At 32.8% G+C, this 23,395-nt stretch overlaps 1 protein-coding gene across 1 annotated transcript; it reads right to left on the minus strand.

Moving 5' to 3' along the window:
• Positions 1-3,627: 3,627 nt before the first annotated feature.
• On the minus strand, positions 3,628-7,184 carry LOC127727401 (uncharacterized). Its single transcript, XM_052234764.1, has 2 exons — positions 7,092-7,184; positions 3,628-5,332 (listed from the first exon to the last, which is right to left on the minus strand). The coding sequence occupies exon 2, from the start codon at positions 5,302-5,304 to the stop codon at positions 4,420-4,422; it is 885 nt and encodes a 294-aa protein (XP_052090724.1). The 5' UTR covers positions 5,305-5,332; positions 7,092-7,184; the 3' UTR covers positions 3,628-4,419.
• Between the last annotated feature and the right edge of the window lie 16,211 nt (positions 7,185-23,395).

The following is a 23,395-nucleotide window of genomic DNA, read 5'->3' on the forward strand; positions in this document are numbered from 1 at the left end:
TTAATCCTTAATCGTTATAAGCAATGCATAAATCTATCATTTATATAAATCAAAATATAATATTATACATTTGTGTATTCAATAGTGAGGTCAAGTAATTGTGTATTAGGATGCATAATGAAGGGTCTGCTAAATTATGTAAAACTGAGTTTGATTAGTAATTTGGTCAATTTGATTGGCATTTAAGGAGGTGCGACATTCTAATTAAGGCCCCACCTTGTCTCTGATTGTTTAATGATAATGGCAGTTGTCAATCATTTTGGTAATGTATCATTACTCTTATCTAATTAAAATGACATAATTAACCCGCAAATTGACAAAACTAAAGAGATAAAGGGAAATGGGGAATGTGTCAAGACACAACAACCTTCGGCGACCAAAGAGCAAAAAACAGCACAAGGCCACCAATGGGTCTTCAACACAGCGAGAAAATCCCGCACCCGGAGGCGGGCTTCAATTGTATATACATCTATACTTGAATGAACTGCTCCAAAGATATAACCCAATTTTTTCACAGTTCATATGTGCATATGTACACAGACATGAGAATTATAGGGAACTATATTTCAGCTGGGACTATTATACTAATATAATAGTCCCAGATTTCAGTGTGTAAACATTTTGTAGATTTAGTAGCTAACCTGTGCTACTTCTTGTTTTGGAGGCCGGTGCCTTAAGAAAGACTTCGAACTGTGCTACTTCTTGTTTTGGAGGCCGATGCCCTAGGAAAGATTTGGAACTAAAATTCCAATCCTTCCAAAAAGAGGAAATATCTTTGTACAAAATGCGAGACGTTAAAAAAAGTTTGAATTGAATTGATTTAGTGTTTGTTGTTTTAACCTAGTCAATTACCTTTATGGACAAAGATGTGACTCTGAACTGATGCATGCAGAGAGTTATCAATCAATAATATAATTTGATTGGTAAAAGTGTATAAAGTTGTAACACTTCATTGGGAGAACTCCATCTAGTACATCTAATCTTATAAACATCATATTACATTCGAAACAAAAGGTGGCATTATATTTTAACATAGAAAGCTAATTTTGAGATTAAGTTTGAGCTTGTGTAATTAAATACAAATATATTTTGGAAAGTCGTTTGCGTATGTAATTTAACTGTGCATTTAATTTTTTGCAAGTTGATTTATGAATTTTTGGTATAAGTAAGCAAGATTGGATTTTCTTTCTTTTATACCATTTCTGCTGATTCGCTAGATTTAAATGCTTGTGCAATGACTTCTTATGTAAATGCTTTATTTTTCATACTGACGAGCATCATACAAAGACAACATTTTGTTTTATACTAAAAACTGCGCACCTGGTACCTGAAAATTTCAAGGTCTATTGTCTTCTGTCGCCATTCAAGCCGAAAATTCAACTGTTTTCGCGTCTGTATAACAAATTATAAGCCTTGTATCTTTGATTACTATTAATAATCAATGGGTCGAAGTTATCGATAGTATCACCGAATTATAGTTATCTCGTACCATTGTAAACTCGTACCAATGTCAACTCGTACCACTAAAAAAAACTCGTACCAATGCAAACTCGTACCAATGCTAACTCGTACCACGGTAAATTCATACCATTGTAAACTCGTACCAACTTATTTAAATGTATTCAAATGGTGTTTAATGATGAATATATAGTTTAATTTCACTCAATACCTCTTAAGTCTGTAAAATGTATATAATCTGAAATTACACTGACCAATTTATGCTAATTTTCCTTGTCTAATTGGATAGAGAAAACCGTGGCAGATTGGCTTTGTTGTCTCCCTTGAACAGACCCTTTTTTTTACTTTTACTGACAACTATTTGATTTAATTTTTAATCATTCCAAATAAGTAACATTGAATAGATTTGGGTATTTTTCTATTGTTTCTAAAAGGAATTTTATTTAATGAGAGAATTTATTTCTTGTGTTTTAAAGGTTTAAAATTGGTTATGACCAACAGTTAGAAAGTATGAAGTTTATTTTTATACAATATTCAGCTCATTGTAGCACAAAATCATGATTAAGACCATGCTTTAATTCATATAATCATAATAAAGATAAAAAAAAAAAATTCATATAATCAAAAGGTCATTATAATTTTCCCGATTTATATACATGTATAACACCTGTAGCCGAAGATACACCTCGCTCCAGCAACAGAGGAAAATAACTGATATCTGAAAAGGCACCTGAGATCACCCTCAGTTTCAAGTGGGGTTCGTGTGGCTTTTAATTCCAAGCTGTTAAATTATATAACAACATTCAAAATTTAATAATATGATTAACAAGTTGACTAGTTAATAATAACCCAATAATCATACAATCAAAGGAATTTAATATATCAATTAGCATGGTAATTAAGGAATTACATTCGTATTTTTGTCTAAGTTTTCATTAAAATCTAGTATAAAATTCAAGTAATTCAACTTTTTTATTAAGATTACAAAAAAAAATCATAAAACATTCGTATTTTTTAATATATTTTTAATGGTACGAGTTTGCAGTGGTACGAGTTCTGAATGGTACGACTTCCCAGTGGTACGAGTTTACGTTGGTACGAGTTAACTTTTTTGGTACGAGTTTACATGGTACGAGTTTACAATGGTACGAGTTAACTTGCTTCCGTATCACCAGCCCAGTCGTCAGCATTTCTGTTTTGACATGAATTGTTTTAATTCGAGCGCCACTGACGAGTCTTATGTTGACGATATTCTTTTTAATGAAGACGGTATTTTGAAAGGATTTGTTGTTGTACGGCAATTTACGCAATGGTGTACAGCTTATTGCAGAAAAAAACAACTTGTGTATTGTTCGGCTTCTTGAAATTTACAGCAATAAGATAAACGACTCGCCTTTTTGCTTTTATAATGCAATTATTTAAAATACTTTAACATTTAAACCATGCAAAACATTCAAAATCAATGAACCATGACTGAAGATGCAGGGCTAAATAACCTCAGTGGAGATGAGAAATGCCAATGCTTAAACAACTTCTGACTTATCATGAGTGGTCCCCTTTAAACTTACCTAAACACAAACTTAAACATATAAAATATGCAAAAGTTTCAAAGTCGACGAAAATGAGACGTGCAAATTCAAATACAACTCCATACTAAATACCATTGACTTAATTACCATAAGTGATTCATCTTAAACTTGCCTAATCACAAACTTAACTTAAACAACGAAGTCAATAAACTATGATTGAGAGGCGGGTCAAATAATCTCTATGGAAATGAGATGTAACAATGTCCAAACAAAAGCATACCAAATACCATTGTCTTATCATAAGTGGTACCCTATAAACTGACCGAAACACAAACTTTTAAACTAATGAACAAGTTTCAAAGTCCATGATGGGGGCGGTGCAAATGATAATACAAATGCATACCAACTGTCATTGACCTACCACTAGTGATTCCCCTTAAATTGACCTAATTTACAAACTAGTATATTGTCGCCGGAAACAATTAACACGCCTAATCTCGCTTTTTCGACTTCCTCGAGGCGAGACAAAAAATATCGTAATGAGGATAAGGAATACAAAATTTGGACAAATATCCTTAAAATGTATAAAAAGACTATATAAGTTGGGATAATGATAAGCTAATAAATTGTAATAATAGTGTTCCGAATTAAATATCTAATTATGTTTAACAAAACAAAAATAAATTAAATTAAATACAAACGAAGCAAAACTTTTTTGTACTTGACTTGAATATTGGTGCATTTCACTGATATGGCTCATGATTTAGTCATTTGTTGATTAATCACTGGACTTTTTGTTCAAATCTCTGTCCATGACAATACGGTTATACTTTCTACACTCTCGCTTCAAATATTCCGGCTATTTTAATTTTTTTGTTCTGTCACCTCGCGTTCCATTATTTCGCCTTATTCTTCATAGCAAATTAAGTTGAAAGCACTATATATCCTAACACGTCGGTGAGAACTAACGCTTTACGAAATTCAAGTTGTCACTGCACAACATTCTTATATTTGTTTTCAGAGAAACCTGCATCTAATAACCCTATCCACCACTGATATGTTCATCCAATGCTATCCATTTTCATATTCCTGCAGAGTTACTATGCAGATAGTTTGGTGATTAAGTATCAAATGATCACAATTATGTAACATTTATGGAAAAAAAAACCTGAAAAGTTTAAATCAAATTCTATGTTTATGAATAATAAAACAAGATAAACTTAATACAGAACAAAGACAAATACGCATTTTGCAAATTCGAAAACATCTCAGAACCGCAAACTATGTCCTTGCCGTACTTCATGTTTTGAATCTTAATTTATTCATAATTGCAATTCAAATGTAAAATGTTTTATTAGCACTAAGGTAAACATAAAATATTGTACAGCTTTAATATTCTCAAAAGTAATTGAGTACACTACATATGTTGCTGTTAACTAAATGAGAATTTTTCCAACTTTTTCATTGCGTCGTCGTATTTTGTATTCGCATCAAGAATTTGATTTGAAAAATATTTAGAGTTATCGTTATTGATTTCTTTAAAATGATTGTAAACTAAGAGTGGACGGTTGAATTCAGCATTAGTATAAGAAGAAGCGTATGGTTTAGGTTGATGTTCCAACCAGTTATCTCTGCTCTGACTGTTACCACGTGGAGTTTTTGACAAATCGTAAAAGTCTAGTTCATCAAACCGTGGACTTTGATTTGGTCTTTGCGAACTAATTGTTGGTTTGGTGCTCCCAGTAAGCCAAGTGTCTGGTTTAGGATTTGGACCCATTGGTTGATAACCTATACTTTTATGTGGTATACTGCTCGAAGTATTAGTAGGAAATCCCAACATAGTTCTAACATTTTCACGGTTTCTATCTGTACAGCAGGAACACGATAGAGTTCCCGTGCCTTCGTATACTGGTATAATATGTCCGTATTGAGCATAATGAAGATAGTCAGCCACTAAACCGTCTACTATAGTCTTTTGCGGGTTAATCTTTTGTGGAGGTGTGTTTGTCATTGGTTCGTTGGGTGCGTCTCTATACACAGTTTTAGGATAGGAATCTAAAATTTGTGTTTCACTTCGAGGCGGCCCCGTCGGTTGAAACTGGACTTTTCTTGATTTACCCGGAAGAGGACGAACATGAATAGAAGGTTTAGTATTTAGTGGTTGCACGGTTATTTTAGTATCAGTTGTCACTAAGCCGTCAGAATTTGTCCTTCTTGCACTTCTTGGAGTACGACCAGACATGCTTTCCTCGCGGATCGGAGGAAGACGGTGAAGTTTGGTCACTGATACCTGATATTTTGATTTTCCGGAAGCCATGGCTACTTACGTCATCGACGGTTGAACCCTACAAAAAAAAACAGTATATAAAGTCTTTTAAGAAATGAAATCTATCGATTGTTATTTTTGTAGACAAATTCAGTCGAAAATTTAAATACCCGAAGACTTTTGAAATTAAGTATGTTTACATAATAAGTTAAATTGGTTTTAAATTTTAGTGCAGTTGGCCAATATACCGTTTACGATAATAAATTGAAATGATTTATACAGTATACATACATTTAAATGTTTATTTAAGGGAGAAACGAAACGGGAAAACTCTGTAATCTATAAAGTTAGGTTTTTAGTAATGAACGTTCGAAATATTGTTTAAAATTTCAAATGAGTGATAACAATGTTATTGTGTTGAATGGTTGTTAATTAATTAAAGTCCAGCGGCAAATATTTCAGAACGTAAAACTTATTCAGAATATATGTAAATGAAATATAGTTTAGATATAAAAATAAGAAGATGTGGTATGATTGCTATTGGGACAACTCTCCGCAAGAGACCAAATTACATAAAACTTAGGCATGAGACATCGTTACAGCAACACGTAGACATTGTTAAGTAAGGTTGGAAAATTTAGCCTCTTGTGTCGCTTTTAACGGGGCTACTTGTTTTATAAGTAAAACAAAGTAGTGTTTTATGTACAGTCATTGTCTAAACAGTGGGAGAATGGAAGCAATATGGTCAAACCGTATACAGTTCAATGAGATGTTCAAACATTTTTTTTAACTTGGAGTATCCAAAAACCCTGCGTGGTTATTTATGTCTTAAGCCTCGGACCTTGCGAATCTTCCATCAGCGTGTATCTTTCTAATAATGTTAGTTCCAAAATTACTGGGTTCAGCTTTTTTCGATGAGATCTACTACATTCTTTATGAAAGTACATAATTAATTCACGATTTGTGCATGGTTTAATGGAAAATCAGATTATGTTATGCAACCTCAGACTAAAGAGATTCACTATACTCAAAACGTACATTACAGATATACACAGCAAAAACAAAATGTTGGACACTTCGACATATATGGCCCGAGAACACAGTTATTTTGTAGTGCATTTCTTTTAGACATAAAACGTAAGATAAGAAAATCGCACTTGCCCTATGTCAATTTTTTTTTACAGTGTAGAGTATTACTTTTGGGACACATTACAGGGGCGAATCCAGGATTTTATGTTAAGGGGGGCGCAAACTTAAATTTTCTCCGAGCGGAGCGAGGCGAAAATTTTTTTGAGGAAAATTTTTCGAAATATTCTTTATTAAGCTGACAACCCATCATCGGCTTTGCAAATTTTAGGGAGGCGCACGTCCGCCACGCCCCCGCCTGAATCCGCCCCTGCATTATATAAAAATTATAGAGAAGTCTACTAGCTCTATCTCAAAATATGGACAATTTTATGTGAAAGGGTCTATAATTCTATTTGACAGTTTCAGACATACTAATTGTTTACCTTTTCAACTGGGTAAACTCACTTACTATACATGAAAATTCATTACTCAAATTTTATTACATGTATAATTTCATCCCCTTTCTTATCATTTTATACATAAAATATAAATAAATAAATTTGGAAGATGTTAAAAAAAAATTGCAAGTTATTCACTGTTCACATTAGTAAAGGACGACAACTGTGTCCTCGGACAATACTACAGATACCAATTACTTTGAATTACTTCGTACAATGTATCTATTGAAGTTCTGTTACATTTGACGAGTTCGGTACGAAGTCTTTTATCAATATTTCTAATAAAGAAAAGAAAAAAATAAACAGACTTACATGTATAAAATTGTTTATAACGGTTAAGATATCGCCATGTTGTTTATTGTTGTCATAGAACGGTATGTCTCATGGTTGATTTGTCTACCTGATCTCACCTGTGTATTTCTTTTTAAATACCAAAGGGAGAAAATCTATTAAATGATAATGTGTTTAATCAGTAGAATTAAGGACATTTAAATTTAGAAAAAGATTGAAAAAGATATCCAATTTGACATTGGTGACTATAACATGGATTAGTACTAGTTTATATAAAGTTATTATATAAGTTGTATAAAAGAGAAGGCCCGGTAAGACCCCTTTTTGGCCCCAAAATATAGCATTTCAAAAATTTGTTAAAATGTAAACTTTTAGCTATTTATTGGAAAGTTGAATACTTTTGTAACATAAATATGGGCTGTTTATGACAATAAAATGCACATACATCAGGTACTAGCATCATTAATTCATGCAAAATTACTGAAATCTTCACAATTTTAGCATTTGTGCTTATTTTTAGACGGTTTTGGCTAAAATGGAAGTGGCCGCACTTGTGTTCAGTCTTTATATTTAAATCTGGGAACAGTATATCTAACAATATATATGTTCCTGTTTAAATATATGTTGTATTTGATGATGATACATAACATATATAAAGGTTGAGACTGAACATGAATGCGGCCACTTCCATTTTTGACAAAAACCATCTGAAAAGTGACATTTTGTGGCATATTTGATAGATTTTTCATATTTAAGCTTGAATTATGGCGTCTTTAATGACCAAATCAGTTCAAATCTTTTACATATACTAATTGAATCGACTAAAGAGGACACTTAAGTGTTTACAAAATGTCAAAAATCTTTCATCAGATGTGCTTAAAATTTTAAGCCAAAATAAGCCCTTACCGGACCTTCTCCTTAAATTATAACACCCTTTTCATACGAGGTTAGGAGAGGGAGAAGGAAGATGTTTCTTATTACGTTCTATAACTTGCATTGTCACCGTTTTATACCATTTGATATTTGAATCCATAGAAAAATTCCTCACTGCATTATAGATAATATGATGAAAAATAATTTAACAATGTAAAGAAGAAGATTAAAAGCACAACTGATAATTCCCATGTGAAAGTTTCTCTGAACTTGTGCTCGAAACTGACCCAAATGCCTGAAATCCTAAAATATCAAACAGCACCAAAAATACGCCAAAACACTAAAGGAAATAATGGATATCGAGGGGATCTGTAAGCGTATATTTGCTCCGCCTAATAGAAGTTCCACTGGAAACATTGTTATAAACAATGCCATAATATGTTCCTTTCGGAACGAATATTGTAGTGTAATATTTGTTCCACTGGAAGTAATATTACAAAATATTTCTTCCATTTGGAACTTATATTATGGAAAAAAAATCATAACATTTAATCTTAGAATTGAACACATTTTGAAAAATTTAACTTTTGCTGAATCATGTTTCTATAATTTCATTTAATGGAATTAAATTACAAAATCTAAAAAGTATTTTACAGATAGAAATTAGACCGCCCCTTCAGCAAAATATGCTTGTTTTAAATTACAATGCACGTGAATATATACAAAAAAATCATCAAGGTTAGTATTACGTTGGTCCAAGTGAAAAGTAAAATCACAAAAATACTGAACTCCGAGGAAAATTCAAAAAGGAAAGTCCCTAATCAAATGGCAAAATCAAAAGCTCAAACACATCAAACGAATGGATAACAACTGTCAAATTCCTGACTTGGTACAGGCACTTTCTTATGTAGAAAATGGTGGATTGAACCTGGTTTTAAAGCTAGCTAAACCTTTCACTTGTATGACAGTCGCATCAAATTCCACACATTTTAATGTGTACAAAAATTCATCAAGGTAAGACTGATATTTTAATACTCCAGATGCGCGTTTCAGCTTCACAAGACTCTTTAATGGCAATCGAATGAAATCAATTAGAATGCCAAATCAAAATACAAAATTGACTAATTACCCCCTCCCTCCCCAAAAACAAGTTTTGCTATATGTAGCAAAGGGCATCTATCTAACGACAAAAAGTGTAAACGGTGGCTCATTAAAACCTTACTGTCTTCCTTAGACAAATCTATTTGGACTGCAGGGAGAGTTGGAATAACATACGAAGGCCTTATGACATCTGATGCAAAACCTGATTTTACCTTTGAAATGTCGTTCTATTCTACAAAGGGCAATGCTTAAGAAATTTTAAAATGTATTGAATATGTGTTACAAACCACAGAGCTTATTGTTGGATAAGTGAGCCTTTTTAATATACTGGTTAAAACTTTCACAAATATACACTTTCAGGTTTACTTTTGATAAAAAAATGTTTTTAATGTTCAGCAGGTAAAGTCAAAATTAATCACGTTAAAAGTAAAACGATTTCTTTAATCATTGTGATCATAACTGAATATCAATTGAGGTAATAAACATTAAGATATGCGAGACCTTTATAATAATGTGTATAGGACAAAATAAGTTATAGAATTGCCAAATAGAAGGAATAGGATATTGGAAAGTTTTGTAGAAAACAAATGATCTATAACTAAATGTGTTTTGCTTTGTAATGTGACATAACGTAAGGCTCAAGTGTTTTTAGATTTACTTCAAATTAAAACGTCAACAGAAAGATTTTTAACAAATATTCCTAGGCTTCTTTCCATGTGGATTCACTACAGAAAGAGAGTTATTACGGCAATTTTGGTAAGAAATTACATTTATCACTCAATGTAGAACTTGAAATGTTTGCTGTTCTGTATAAAGTTAATAAGATTTTGTTTTTTTTCTCTCGTTTAATTTTTAAGGTATAAACGATAGCCATTTAGAAACTCAATATCTAAACTGTAAGTAGAAAGTTGATATAATTTTGAACAGAAAAATGGCTGATAGTTGAAAAAATAAGTTCCTAAAAAACCTTCTATTTCATATTCATTGGTAATGTCTTCAAATAAACCAAAGACGAGAAGGTTTCGTTTAGGTCCAGCTGAAGATGAAATTTCTTTTCGACAATTGCAGAACAAGCATGGCCATCTTATAAAAAATGTTGGTCGCCTTGTTGCATCCTACCCAAAACAAGATAACAATATTTACCAACACAACTTTAACTATGCAAAGCCTAAACCTGTGTTTAAAGGATATTTACCAAAAACTGAAGTCCTGAAAAACGAAGATGCTGGCTCACAAGCAAATGTTCTAGTGTATCCCGAGGAAGATATACGTGATAATGAAGTTGTGGACGATGTTCCTAAGTACATATATACCACAAAATTTAAAAAACAACCAGGATATGATACTGCTAACAAAATAGTTGAAAAGGTGAACCCAAGAATAACACAAGCTATGAAAGAACAAGAACGATTACAATCACAAAGAAAAATAGTGGATACAATGATAGACGATTATCTATGTAACCATAACTACGGACATGTTATACCGTGGTATGAAGGCACTGGCGTTCTCACGTGTGAATGTTGTACAGACAGAAACAGAGAAAATGTCAGAAATGTGCTCGGATTACCACCAGATCCAGACAACACAGTCTCGCCGAGGGAAAGAAACCCTTGGTTATCTACAACAACCGAAAATGGGAAAAACGTAAAATATAATGTGTATCCATTAGGACGACAGCCTAAACAGCAAGTACAAGCTCTGAAAATTGATCCTGCCTTCCGGCTATCCGATAAAACAACCCGAAATAATTGGGCATCCTCAGCAACATTTCAAATGCCTGATTTTTACAAACAAGAACTGACAAGAAGTTATCCAGATTACGTTTCAAATAAGAAAAGTTCATCTTTACCCCGTTTATTTCCAAATATTCGAACAATACCTGGTCCTACATACATTTCACCGAATTATAATGCGAAGAGATGGCCAAATTTTAAAAGTAAAAACAAAGATAGGACCTCAGATATGGAAACTATAAGAGAATCTGAGACAGATTATGGAGATTTATCCAACAGGATTACAAGTGCCGATAGAAAATATAATCTTGCCATGGGAAATTTGAGAAAATTTAAAGCCAGATAAACAGCCAAATTGGTAAAGTTTATTAAAAGTAGAACAATAAATATCTGTATAAACAATAGATATATTTCTATTTTCTACCTTCCAATTAAGTGCAGTTAAATAATGTTGCCTTTTGTAAGTAGCCGCATCCCTTGTTTCAAGTGGCAGGCATAAACTAGCTTATTAGAACCTGTTTTTCCCCACAGAATATCTAGCTGAGGGCCAGTATAAGCTCAATTTCAATTGACAGCCGTCGTTCATGCACTTTTCTTCATAATAAAAGTTTATGAACGACGGTTGTATTTTTTTTTTAGAATAGAAATTTCTACCAAAATGACCATCGATTTACTCCTTAACGGAATAATAGCCCTTAAATGACGATTTTTTTGCCCATTCGCATAGTAACTTGAAACTTTGATAGATAAAACCTTTGAAGCAATATAAAGCAATTGAAATAGAACTTAACGTATTAGTTTGTGAATTTCATAACGATCTTTACACCAACGTGCATTACAGTTCGTGTCTGAACAAGGTTAGGCTACCTGGACTATGCGTTTTTCGTTGTTTTTGTCTTTTTGTGTTTTCCAGTTCATTTTCGGAGAAGACAGATGTTGGTAGTTTATGTGGCCTGTTGTACTGTTAACCTTCAGAAACACTCAGAAACGTGTCCTTCCCCCCAAACGTGTCCGATTCCCCCAAACGTGTCCACATGACGTCACTGAACTGCAAAACAAGTCTTAATGTAAAAGGGCGCCAAAGCGTGTCATTTGTATGAACGCCCAAACGTGTCCATTTTTTAATAAACACCTAAACGTGTCCAATCCCCCAAACGTGTCCATATCAACCTTCATTTTTTTTCTTTAAATGAACTATCATTCGTGTCCATATTATAAATACGTACGTTATTTGGTTATTGCTTTTTCATTAACGTAAACTCATTTTACTATTTCATTAAAAAAAAAAAAATTACTATAGGTCTTTTTTTAACATATAACGGTTAAAGTGGGGCGTCTGCTAATCTATGTAGGATGTAAATGTAAGCAGCCACGCTCAGTTAATTTCTGGATATTAAATCCGATACTTCGTGTAGGTAGAAAGTCCCTTTCTCTGCAGATTAAAACCTTTCTGACAACTCTTTCATGGTGCCATCCGTTGTATTTCGGAAGGCAACAATTTTGTCCCTATTGATTTTTTTCTAGTGGCAGTTAAGATTTCCGCAACTTTTATTTAAAACGGCCTCTAATACAAAACTGAGATTGAAGAAGTGTTTTACTGAAGTGATTAAAAAAAGGTCTTTACTCGCTCTTAAATATTATTAATATCCAAACTAGTGTTAATCCCGAATACCCGTAAAAATTAAGGCCCAATCATAAATTCCCTGTATAATAATAGAACCTATTTACAGTATTAATTGATTGTTAATTGATTGATTGATTGATTGCTTAATGTCCAGTTGCAAATATTTCATGCATATTCAGGACAAGAACAAATTAACAATAAATAAAATAGGCAGGTTCTGTAATAGAGGCGTCCGGGATGAAGGTCGAAGAAATTTAAACTGCCACGGGAAATGAGGGTATATTGGATTGGGACAAAAATTTAGCCATGCAACAGGTCATCTACGGACCCCTCGAAGAGTTGTTGCAAGGGTTCTTAACGTGCAAAGAGCGTGGCACTCTTTTTAAACGAGGCATCAGATGTAACGTCCCCATTCTGACCGGACGTGGTTGCAAATTTGTATATCCCGCACAGACTAACGGACGTCCCACTTTGGCGAGGGTTTTACTGCCGGCCGGAGGAAGACCAATGGTGTTCATACCTCTATTCTTGGGGATCATTAATTGTTAACATGATGTCGTTCAAATAATGCATGAAATATTTGGCACTGGACGTTATGTCTCTCGTTTGTGTGTCTTTAGTGATGCTCGAAACCTAAAAAAAAAACCCGAAAACCAGTTAATGATTTGGAGAGCTTTTAAAATATCAGAACTGTTGAAAAAAGGGAAGTCAATTTTGCAAAAAGCCCGCCGTATAACACAGGATTATTATGAAAATGCATCGTCTTAGATTTTATTTGTACAAAATAATTCACTTAGTAAACGATTAATTCAACTGTACTAAAATGATTTGTATGTTCGCTTTAAATATGCATGAATTACTTGCAACTGGACAATAAACAATTACAGTCAAAAGTTAATTTATTTGTTACTGATTAAATTTGCAATTATGATAATCATTAACAAACGACGTTGAACAAACTAATGTTAATAAATAAGCACTTCATCAAATGTGTCCCCCATCATGGAATTGCCGTTAACATGTACATACATGTATTAGCGCTAATAGACGTGAGACGTTCTGGCGTTTAACAGTGGACACGTTTTTTGGCGAATAACAATTATCGGACACGTTTTGGGGGTTATGAAATCGGACACGTTTGGCCAACATTTAATATTACGGACACGTGTAAACCAATGAATTGCAATGTTTATGTTTTTTTCTAATTACGCATGACATATTTGCCACTGGACATTAAGCAATCAACATTCAATAGTTAATTATGTGTTGCAAATTTAGCTTGCAATTATGCTTAATAAAAAATAACTGGCTTTGAACAAATTAATGCTAATAAATTAACACTTTATTAACAGTGAAGCACCGTGAAAATTTACGGACCGTGCGATGGCTGTATAGCCAGTCAAGGTCGTTAAAAACTCCCATCAACAAAATTTACAAGATAAAATGTATTAAATTTTTAATTGTGAAATTAAAATTATCTGAACTTTATATAAAAAATTATTAATTCCGCTGCAAGTAAAAAATAACTTTTTATTGTGGGATTCTTTTTTAACCTGATGTCTATTTATATGAAAGCAGAAATGACTGTGCACAGTGTAGCTTGTCTTGGACATTTATCGATACGGATTACTAAACTTTCCTCCAGATTTCTTTGGGTAGCTACTTTGATTTTTTAAGAATTCAACCGAACTCGACGTCTTTTATCGTATATAATTGCCGTAAACGTTTTTGACTTCACGGAGTTATATTGGCGCTAAGAGTTTTGAGACGTTGTGGCGTTTTTATCTGGACACGTTTTGGCGAATAACAATTATCGAACACGTTTGGGGATGTGAAATCGGACACGTTTGGGCGATTTATGATTTGAAGGACACGTTTGGGGAGAATAGACACGTTTGGGGGAATCGGACACGTTTGGGAGGAAGGACACGTTTGGGAGTGTTACATATGTACAATCTTATCTCCATTTCTACCAAAATTACCATCAATTGACTCCTCAACAGAGTGATTGGATTTAAATAACAATTTATTTTAGTCCATTCGCTCATTAAATTGAAACTTAAATATTTAGACAGAAACTGTAAACAGCAATATGCACCAATATGAATGAAACCATTAATTGACTCCTTCCCTAAAATGACAAATTCGACCATATTGTAGAACTTCTTCTTATTACCTTGAAAACTAGCTATTATAGATATACAGAAAGCGAACTATGGATACAAGATCTAATACTAAGTCACATGGCCAGAAATGTAAAAAACTTTTCTAAAAAGTCAAGTTTAACCTTTTATATTCATTTTAGAGGTATTTTTAACATTGCCATATAAGCCATATAATACCAGCTTCAGCCCACCATTTTTTCTTAAAATGTCCTGTACCAAGTCAGGAATATGGCAGTTGTTATCAATTAGTCCGTTTCTATGTATTTTGGCGTTTGTTTTTGTTGCAGTTCAGTGTTTCTGTTGTTCCGTTGTTTTCCTCTTATAGTTGATGTGTTTCCCTCGGTTTTAGTTTGTAACCCTGATTTGTTTTCGCTTAATCGATTTATGACTATTCAACAGCAGTATACTACTGTTGCCTTTATTTGTTTCAAAGATCTTCACCTATGAAACAAGTTAAACCAACGGAAACAGAATTGAACATTTTAGTTTGTGAATTTCATAACGATCTGCAACCAATGCGCCCACTATGACTACACAGAGAACGCAGGGTTGAAATGTTAATAATATGGATTAATTTTGTAATATCTGCCAATGCTGTATGCTGACTAACTTGATTATATATTAATTCTAAACCGTATATTGGTAATAACAAAAGTTATAATCTATCTGTGGCTTTCTTCTGTAAAACTTTAACCCTTTGTCATTGAATATGATTTACATGCTAATTCATGTTATAGCAGTGAAAAAAAATGAACTGACGATATTGGCACAACATGAAATCAACATCCATCTACATACTGACCTAAGGGCAATCCCCAAAGGAGGTGGATGATTAGTTTCGGAAAAGTCTTTAAACTGTTAATTCTTTTTAAATTTATCTTTTAAAACCTGTCAAGGCTAGTTGTTGAGCCGAACATTGTATTCCAGAACAATTTTGTCAAAATTATGCAGTCTTTACTTCAATTAACACAACTGCTGATTTTGAACTGATTTAAATTCTGTGGTGTTAACCAATTATAACAGTCAATGATTTTAATCAATAACTCCTTACAATGATAAAAACAATTGAAACAAAAGGCAAATTAACTGCCATTTCAGTTTGACAGTTCAAATTCTATCATAGCTAGTTGAGATTAAAACTTATTAATTAGAAGAAACGCCAATATTCAAATATTAGTATCTTATCCTTATTTCGAAACTTAAAGAAAAAGAGTTGCAAAAGTATGTATCCATTCGATATTGAACTAAGTTGATAAATCAATGTTAACTGAATTATCTCTCTCTCTCTCTCTCTCTCTCTCTCTCTCTCTCTCTCTTAAAACACCTGTTTGCTTATTGGGTAGATTAAATTAAAAACCCGACCAACTGATGTGAAAACCACCAACTTTGAAAGAAAGTCTGGTAAGTTCAATATATGTCTTAACAGAAATGAGAAGGACATTCTGAACCAAAAGCAAAACGCTATCGTAAGTAGTTTTAATGTTAAGTATTTTCTTTCAGATGCAAGGACGTTGTTCGATGCAAAAACATATACAATCTTCTTTAAAATTGTCGTTAAAAGCAATGAATATCATTGGGCGCTTGCAGGAGTAATTGCCCTTTCATGGTATGCTTTACAAATTGTTCGCATTAAATCCTTTTATTGTGGAAGACATTGTAGCCAGCATAAATTATCCTCAAGGCAAGATATGCAAAACAGTTAAGTGACTAAAACTATCATTCGTCTGTTCTGCTAGTCCAAATTAAAATGTTTAAATATTTATTCCCTTTATTTTTTTATTATTATAAGTAATGGAGAGAAACAGAAAATGAAAAACTTAAATTGGTAAACAAAAAAAATTTGTAAACAACTGTAACAGAGAAAACTGAACAAAAAATGTCTGTCTAAAATTAAAAAAAAAGAAGGAAAACGAGCAAATTTTTTGAATTAAATTTTCTGTGTTTGAATGTTTTTGAAATTATACTGCGTCTAAAATTTCGAGATTTATATGGTTGGTCACTCCATTGCCCTTTCAAAAAACTAATTGCCGAAATCACGACTCTGCATCTACCGATATAATTTGAAGCCATTTATAACCCCCGATGGGAAAAAAATATTGTTCAAAAGCTATGCAAAATAAAATAAGAAGGACAGACGCAAGCAAAGTGATGAAAAAATCAAAACGATGGAAAATGTAAAATATGGTTTTTACAGTTTAATTATCAAACATAATCTCACTCGTTCAACAACTTCGCTACTTTGGAGGCTAATTTCAGTATTTTTTGGAAACAGCTTGTAATGGTTTACTTTGTTGTAACATTTGACAAAAGTGAAAAATCAAAACTGGCACTTTTAGACTGAATGAAAAATGAAACTAAATTTGATATAAAGGTGGTGTGTTAAAAAGCACCCAATGATATTCGAGTGAATATTATACACCAGACGCGCGTAAAAAGATTCTGCATAAGAATAATCATTGGCGCATTCGGCTTTAAATGCTCTTTAACTATTCTCTTCTTTTTGGTCTTCCATTTTCTTTATTCGACCGCTACTGATATTGCATATTAGTATAGGAATAATGACTACTAGGCTGGTAATATCCTTGGGGACAAAACGTTCACCCGTAACGGTACCACCCAGTGGTTGTATATACTCATCCAAGATACCAGGCGTAAAATTTAATACGCCAGACGAGCGTTTCGCCTGCCTTATATTCATCAGTAACACACTGATCAAAACAGTTGGACGGCCAAAATCAGTTGCAAGGAAGAAGATAATTGAATACCCAAAATTCTAAAAAGATGTGTTGAACCTGGCTTAGGCCATCTGTGTATGTAGGTAGAAAATGCTGAGTGTTTTGAATTATTCTAATGTTTTATTATCAGTAAATTGAAGGCAAATAGCCGTATCAATGATATTGCGTGTTAGCACAAGATCACTGACTACTGAGCTGGTATATCCTCGGGGACGGCACAAAACGTCAACTGGCGATGGTTGTAATAACTCATGAAAGATAACAGGTTTATAATTTAATACGCGAGACGCACGTTTTCTCTCCATTTGAGAGACATAAATGATTTTGACAATGTTATATAAATATGAATATAATTAAGTTATATTTATGGTCTTAAGCTATAGCCAATCCAGAGCCATAACCATATGTTAGAAAAAAGCTGTAATGAAACAGACTATACAAAATATTAACAGGCAAATATTCTTAATGATTTATGTAAACGTATCTGTTCTATATGGATAGTTTTCTTAGTTAAAAACATTTATTGATAATAGTCTCATCTTCCTAAGTCTCGACAGCTTCGAAATAAATCGAAGGTTACAATCAGTTTAAAAGATGAACATATGTCATATCTGACTAAGGCCATCTGTGACAAGTGGCAGAAAACCTAAGGGTTTTCAATGATTTAAAATGTTTTATTAACGGCAAATTTACAGGAAATGACCGATTCAGTGTTATTTTATGTCAACAAAGGAGCACTGATTTTGGGCTTGAGGTACCACGGAGGACAAAACGTCCACCAACAGTGGTTTTGGCCAGTAGATGTAAAAACCCGTCAAAGATACTAGGTTTATGATTAACACGCCCGTATACTACATACTAGTAATAAGGGACCCTCGAATCACAATAGTTAGAAGGCCAAAACATTGGCAAAGATCATTGAAAACCATTACGCTGACCACATTTATATGACGTGTATAAATAGTAGAAATGGTAGTGAAATACATAATTTTCATAGTGATATATATTACATTTAATGAAATACTTTAAAACTTTTTCCAAAATGGGAACAAAAGGAGAAAATGTACGAAAAGTGTGTTAGAATTTGATTATTTGTATGACATATAAAAACTAAATATCCGATTTCAGAGTTTTGGTGGCAAAATTTCTTACACATTGGGCATGTTGTGTCTTAAACAAAAGTTGTAAACATACATATGAATTTATTTCTTATGAAATCTCAAATACTATTGAAACATTAGTAACTATTTTTTAAAGCAGGAGGACAGATGTAAAGATGACACGAGAAATTGGTTTGGGAATCTATATATATTTGTTCAAATTTGTAGCATATTCAATTCCAATCCATTTATTTGTACATGAAATTTCTTTCATTTATATTGAAGAAGTATAAAGGTCACTGAACTCGTTTTTTCGTTTATTAATTTTCAAAAGGGAGTTTGTAATAAATTTTAATAAAGTGGAGGTAAAATGTTAACTAAGTAAAATTCATATATCTGTAAGATAAACTTCATTTCGTGCGTCGCCGTGTCTTGTTAGATCTTGCGTGATGGCGCGGCGAAAAAGACATATCGGATGCAACGTGTACCTTATTATCAATATACAACGTCAACTTGTACGCAATAAGCGGTGGTTAATTGATTTAGGAAAGTTGAAAGAAACGCTTCGATACAGCCATTTGTTATAAAATTTTCAACATTTTCCATAAATGTAGTCAACGTTCTATTATTTATACTGAGAAATAGCTAAAAACAAATTGGGAGGAATATGAATTGTATGCTGAAAATATATTAGTTTTGTTTGTATCAACGATTCGGACTTCAATGAGTGTCTGCAGTATGGTTCTTCGATTCATATACAAACATGATTTGTAATAGTCAGTATTTATCGACAGTATTACAATATACCCTAAATCTAATTCCCCATAGACATCCAATAAAGAGTATTGATAATTATGTTAAATATTTTAGAAAACGAAATTAATCACACTACCTACCTAAATTGACTCTGCATGTTGTAACTGTAATCTAAAGGTACCCTTCCGGCTCCATGGGAGAGTTTAACTTTTGTTATTACTGGGTCTGTCAAGTGCTCCAAGATACCTCTTACAAACTATTAACATCAAATTTATCAGCAATCAAAGTTGGCTTTCAGAGTTACTATGAAACTACCTACTCTAGGGGTGGTGTGAATCAGATGTCGATACTAAAAAAAATTCCAATGATCTGTTTAAGTACATTTAATCTATGTCTCTTGCAAAAGTAAAAAAAATAATTTTCAACAGTAAATAATAATACGATGAAGACTTGATAAAGGAACTTCTCAGTAAGAATGGAAAGAATCTAGCATTGTCCTTTACTTAACGTTCCGCTATAAATATTATATCCTCTTACTAAATAACTCGAAGTTTGGTCACTATGTTGAATATGAAGTAATGGATACCACAGATAAAGTAAAATCTGCCTTATATTCTGACTTACATCTTTAAATTGGATATCAGGATCGGCTGAGAACAAAATTTTACGACGAAATGGGTGATATTTTATTCCCAATTGTCAACTTTCCCTTTCTATATAGTAGCATTCCAGCAGCGCCTGCATATGGAGTTTATATCACCAAATTGATATGATATTCTAGAGCTTGCGTTTTTGTAAATTTATTATGATTATCTTGAAAGTAGCGGCTTACTATGAAGCTATTGAACCAAGGGTTCCAAGTGGTAAAGTTGAAGTCATCCAGTTGAAAGCTTTACGAACGCCATCACCAGTTTGTTGTATGTTATGAAATATATGTGCCACAGATGACCATGTATATGTTTCAATTGTTGTAACTCTTTTTCTCAATTATGACATCACAATAATTGTACTAAACATAAGCGGCTCGCTAGTAGAGCAGCGTCTGCCTATCCTTCAGGATCACCCTAAATGTTTCGTGGGGTTCGTGTTACTCAGATCTTGTTTGTCTTTTCGTTGTCTTTCGTCTTTTTGCCATTAAATTGTCGTTTTTTTGCGACTGATTAGTTTTGGAAGCCCAATGGTATCTTCTGTCTCTTTTGTAGTAGTCAGTGCTTCAGTACTGTCATTATTTATAACAAACTTAAATGGACCGTTAATAATTTGAGAAATAATTCGGAAAAAAAGTTACAACTTCCTTAGGCAATGTTGACGTCATATGAATTTGCCTCTTTTTATGTCCCATTTTGATTAAAAAGCTCCTGATGTATTCAAATACATGTACAATCTTGGCTTTCAAACGTTTGGGTTTGAGCGCTACGGATGAAGGATAATCTAGAAAAAGCGTTAAAGAGGCACCAAATTTAAAAAGTGTTACTTTGTTTTACATGCTTGTGTATACTAAATATGGATGATATGTGATATTTAGAAAATGAACTTACAACTTTTATTTGGAAATTATACGTGCACATTCTACCCACAGAGAAACTTTCAATCCAGTGGAAAATTGCAATAACAGTAACTTTTGTGGAAAAGACGAAGATTGCTCATCATAAATCTCCTAATGTATTCAAATTTAGTAGGAATAAAATGTATATAGTTTTAACGAAAAGTTATATGGCTTTTAAGTTTTTCCCATTATATATATTTTTTTGACAACGAGTATTTTAGCTTAAACTACTAGTATTGCATTTTTTAAACTCGAATGTGCAAAATATCAGAAAAAGGAATACATACTGAATTGCTTTATTCAACAGATGACTGAATGTAAAATGGATAATTAGCTCACTGTTTCAGAAAGATGTGATTACTAGCCAGAATTTGCAAATATATAATTTTGTAGTTAAACAAGTAAATATCATCAGGCCTTAAAATCAAAAATATTTAGGCTTGTTAAAATGAATGTTTTTTTTCTTCATGAAATTTAGTGTTATTTCACATCCTTTATATGTGTTGTAGCCTTAGACGATCAAGAGCTTGGCATTTTATGCTCCTTTATCTATCTTTAAATAGCGGATGTTACCTGAAGATGTGTTTTATATGTTTATTTTTGTTGTTGTTGTGTGTGTCGTCAAGTTACCGTATAATCACATTTTTCTATTTTCTATTCATGCACATTGATGAAGTATGTAAGTGTTAATGTCTATATGATAGTACTTATCTATTCGCTTTCTTAATATAAAACACACTTAACTCTTTAATCCCATTAATGCAGGTAACAAAGTGATCAAGTTCGTTAACATGCTACTAGTAGCGGGTGTGTACTCTTTAATTTTTACCCCATATGGTCTATAAAGGCAGAGGAGAGTTTTTCCTGCAAGTACATGTTCCAATGCAAGCTATATAGACCATTAGTTGTTCGCTGCTGTTTGTCTTTTTTGTTGCCATGTTATCGTTAATAATCATGATGAATGTTCAATCTATTATATGAATTCAACTTGAAATAAAAGATACCCCTTATACAGTTAAGTCTACTTACTTGAATTACATATGCCAATAAGGGACGGTTTAGAACAAAATTTTACGACAAAAAGATGACTTTAGCTTTGTTATTGTGACTTTTCTATTTCTTTCTACCAACATTTTAGGACCACCAGTATTTGGAGTATTTTCCCCTAGTTGATACGATAAGGCTTGCGTTTCTAATCATGACTTCATTGACAGAGGGTTGTTGCTTACCAAGAAGCTATTGAAACAAAGGTCCATAGTGGTTAAATTTAAGTCACTTGTTCGAAAGTTTTACGGACGTCATCATGATTTGGTTGACCGATATGAAATATCTGTGTCACTACGGATATGTTCCAATAGTCGTAGCAAAAATCCCGTCCTTTTCTTTTATTGTGACATCATCTAAATGAGACTTATCAAAGTGTTTGTACTTGGCATTGGCAACACGATGCATGCCGCACGAGGAGGAGGATTTGCCACTCAATTTTGAGCACGTGAGAACACCCCAGTTTTTTGTTGGGCTTGAATTGCTCAGTCTCTCGTTTTCAATGCAGTGTTTTGTATACAGGTGTTTGTCTTTTCGTCGTTTTTCTGTTTTTCTCAATGATATTGTCATTTTTCTTCGACTATGAATTTTTTTTCTGTCCTTTTAATATCTGATACAGAAGTCTTATTTTGCAGAATAAATTGATATCATAATGTCCTTTCCATTACCAAGAATATGACACAATATGATATAATACAGTTCTGTTTCTGTTCAGGATATCAATAAAAATCAAAAAAAAATCCAAATATCAACGCCAAATAGCGTAATAAACTGAAATAACGAATCGAACAATAGGAAGCGTTTTAAAATGAAAAAAAAGTCATCAAAGATACTAGGTTTATTATTTTGTTCGTCAGACGCGCGTTTCGTCTAGAAAAAGACTCCTAAGTAACGCTCGACACAACAAAGTTAAAAGACCAAATAAAGTATGAAGTTAAAGAGCATTAGGGACCAAAAGGTTTTTGCCAAATACAGGTAAGGTATTTCCAGGGGTATAAAATCCTTAGTATTTCGATAGTTCAAAATTTTGGAAAGAGTTAATTTATTATTATTACCATATCAATGATCATTTATGTCATTCAGTTTCCTACCGAAGGTCGGTGGTTCTCTCCGGACACTCCGTGATTCTCCACCAATAAAAACTGACCGCCAGGAAATAGCACAATAGTGCTGAAAGTGGCCTTAAACACCAATCAATCAATCAATCAATCAATCAATCATGCCATTCGGAAATTTTGGTTCTCAATACTTTTGTAGATGAAACGCGCATCTGGAGTACAACACTTTAAGCCTTGTATCTATGATGAGTTTATTATAAACAAGTTTATTTTACGACAACCAAAAGAGAAAAATGCCAACAATATTTCTCCAAAATTAGTATTAATCAGGCAATACGAATATATAAAACAAAATAAAAAGACATGTTAATTTGATCAACACCCAAGTTGTATCTAGTATTTAGAATCTTTCTTTCTTTTAACATGATATTTAATATCTAGGCCAGAATATTATGTTGTTGATTGGTTATATAAATCTTAAATATTATTGACACCATTGTTTGATTTATAAACTACTTTTACTTATAGGCGGTGTCTAAAGCGTCATTTCGGTCATCCCTCTATGATGTAACTAATTTCTAAAAATG

Source organism: Mytilus californianus, unplaced genomic scaffold, assembly GCF_021869535.1.
Source record: "Mytilus californianus isolate M0D057914Y unplaced genomic scaffold, xbMytCali1.0.p SCAF_1, whole genome shotgun sequence".
NCBI classification, from domain to species: Eukaryota; Metazoa; Mollusca; class Bivalvia; order Mytilida; family Mytilidae; genus Mytilus; species Mytilus californianus.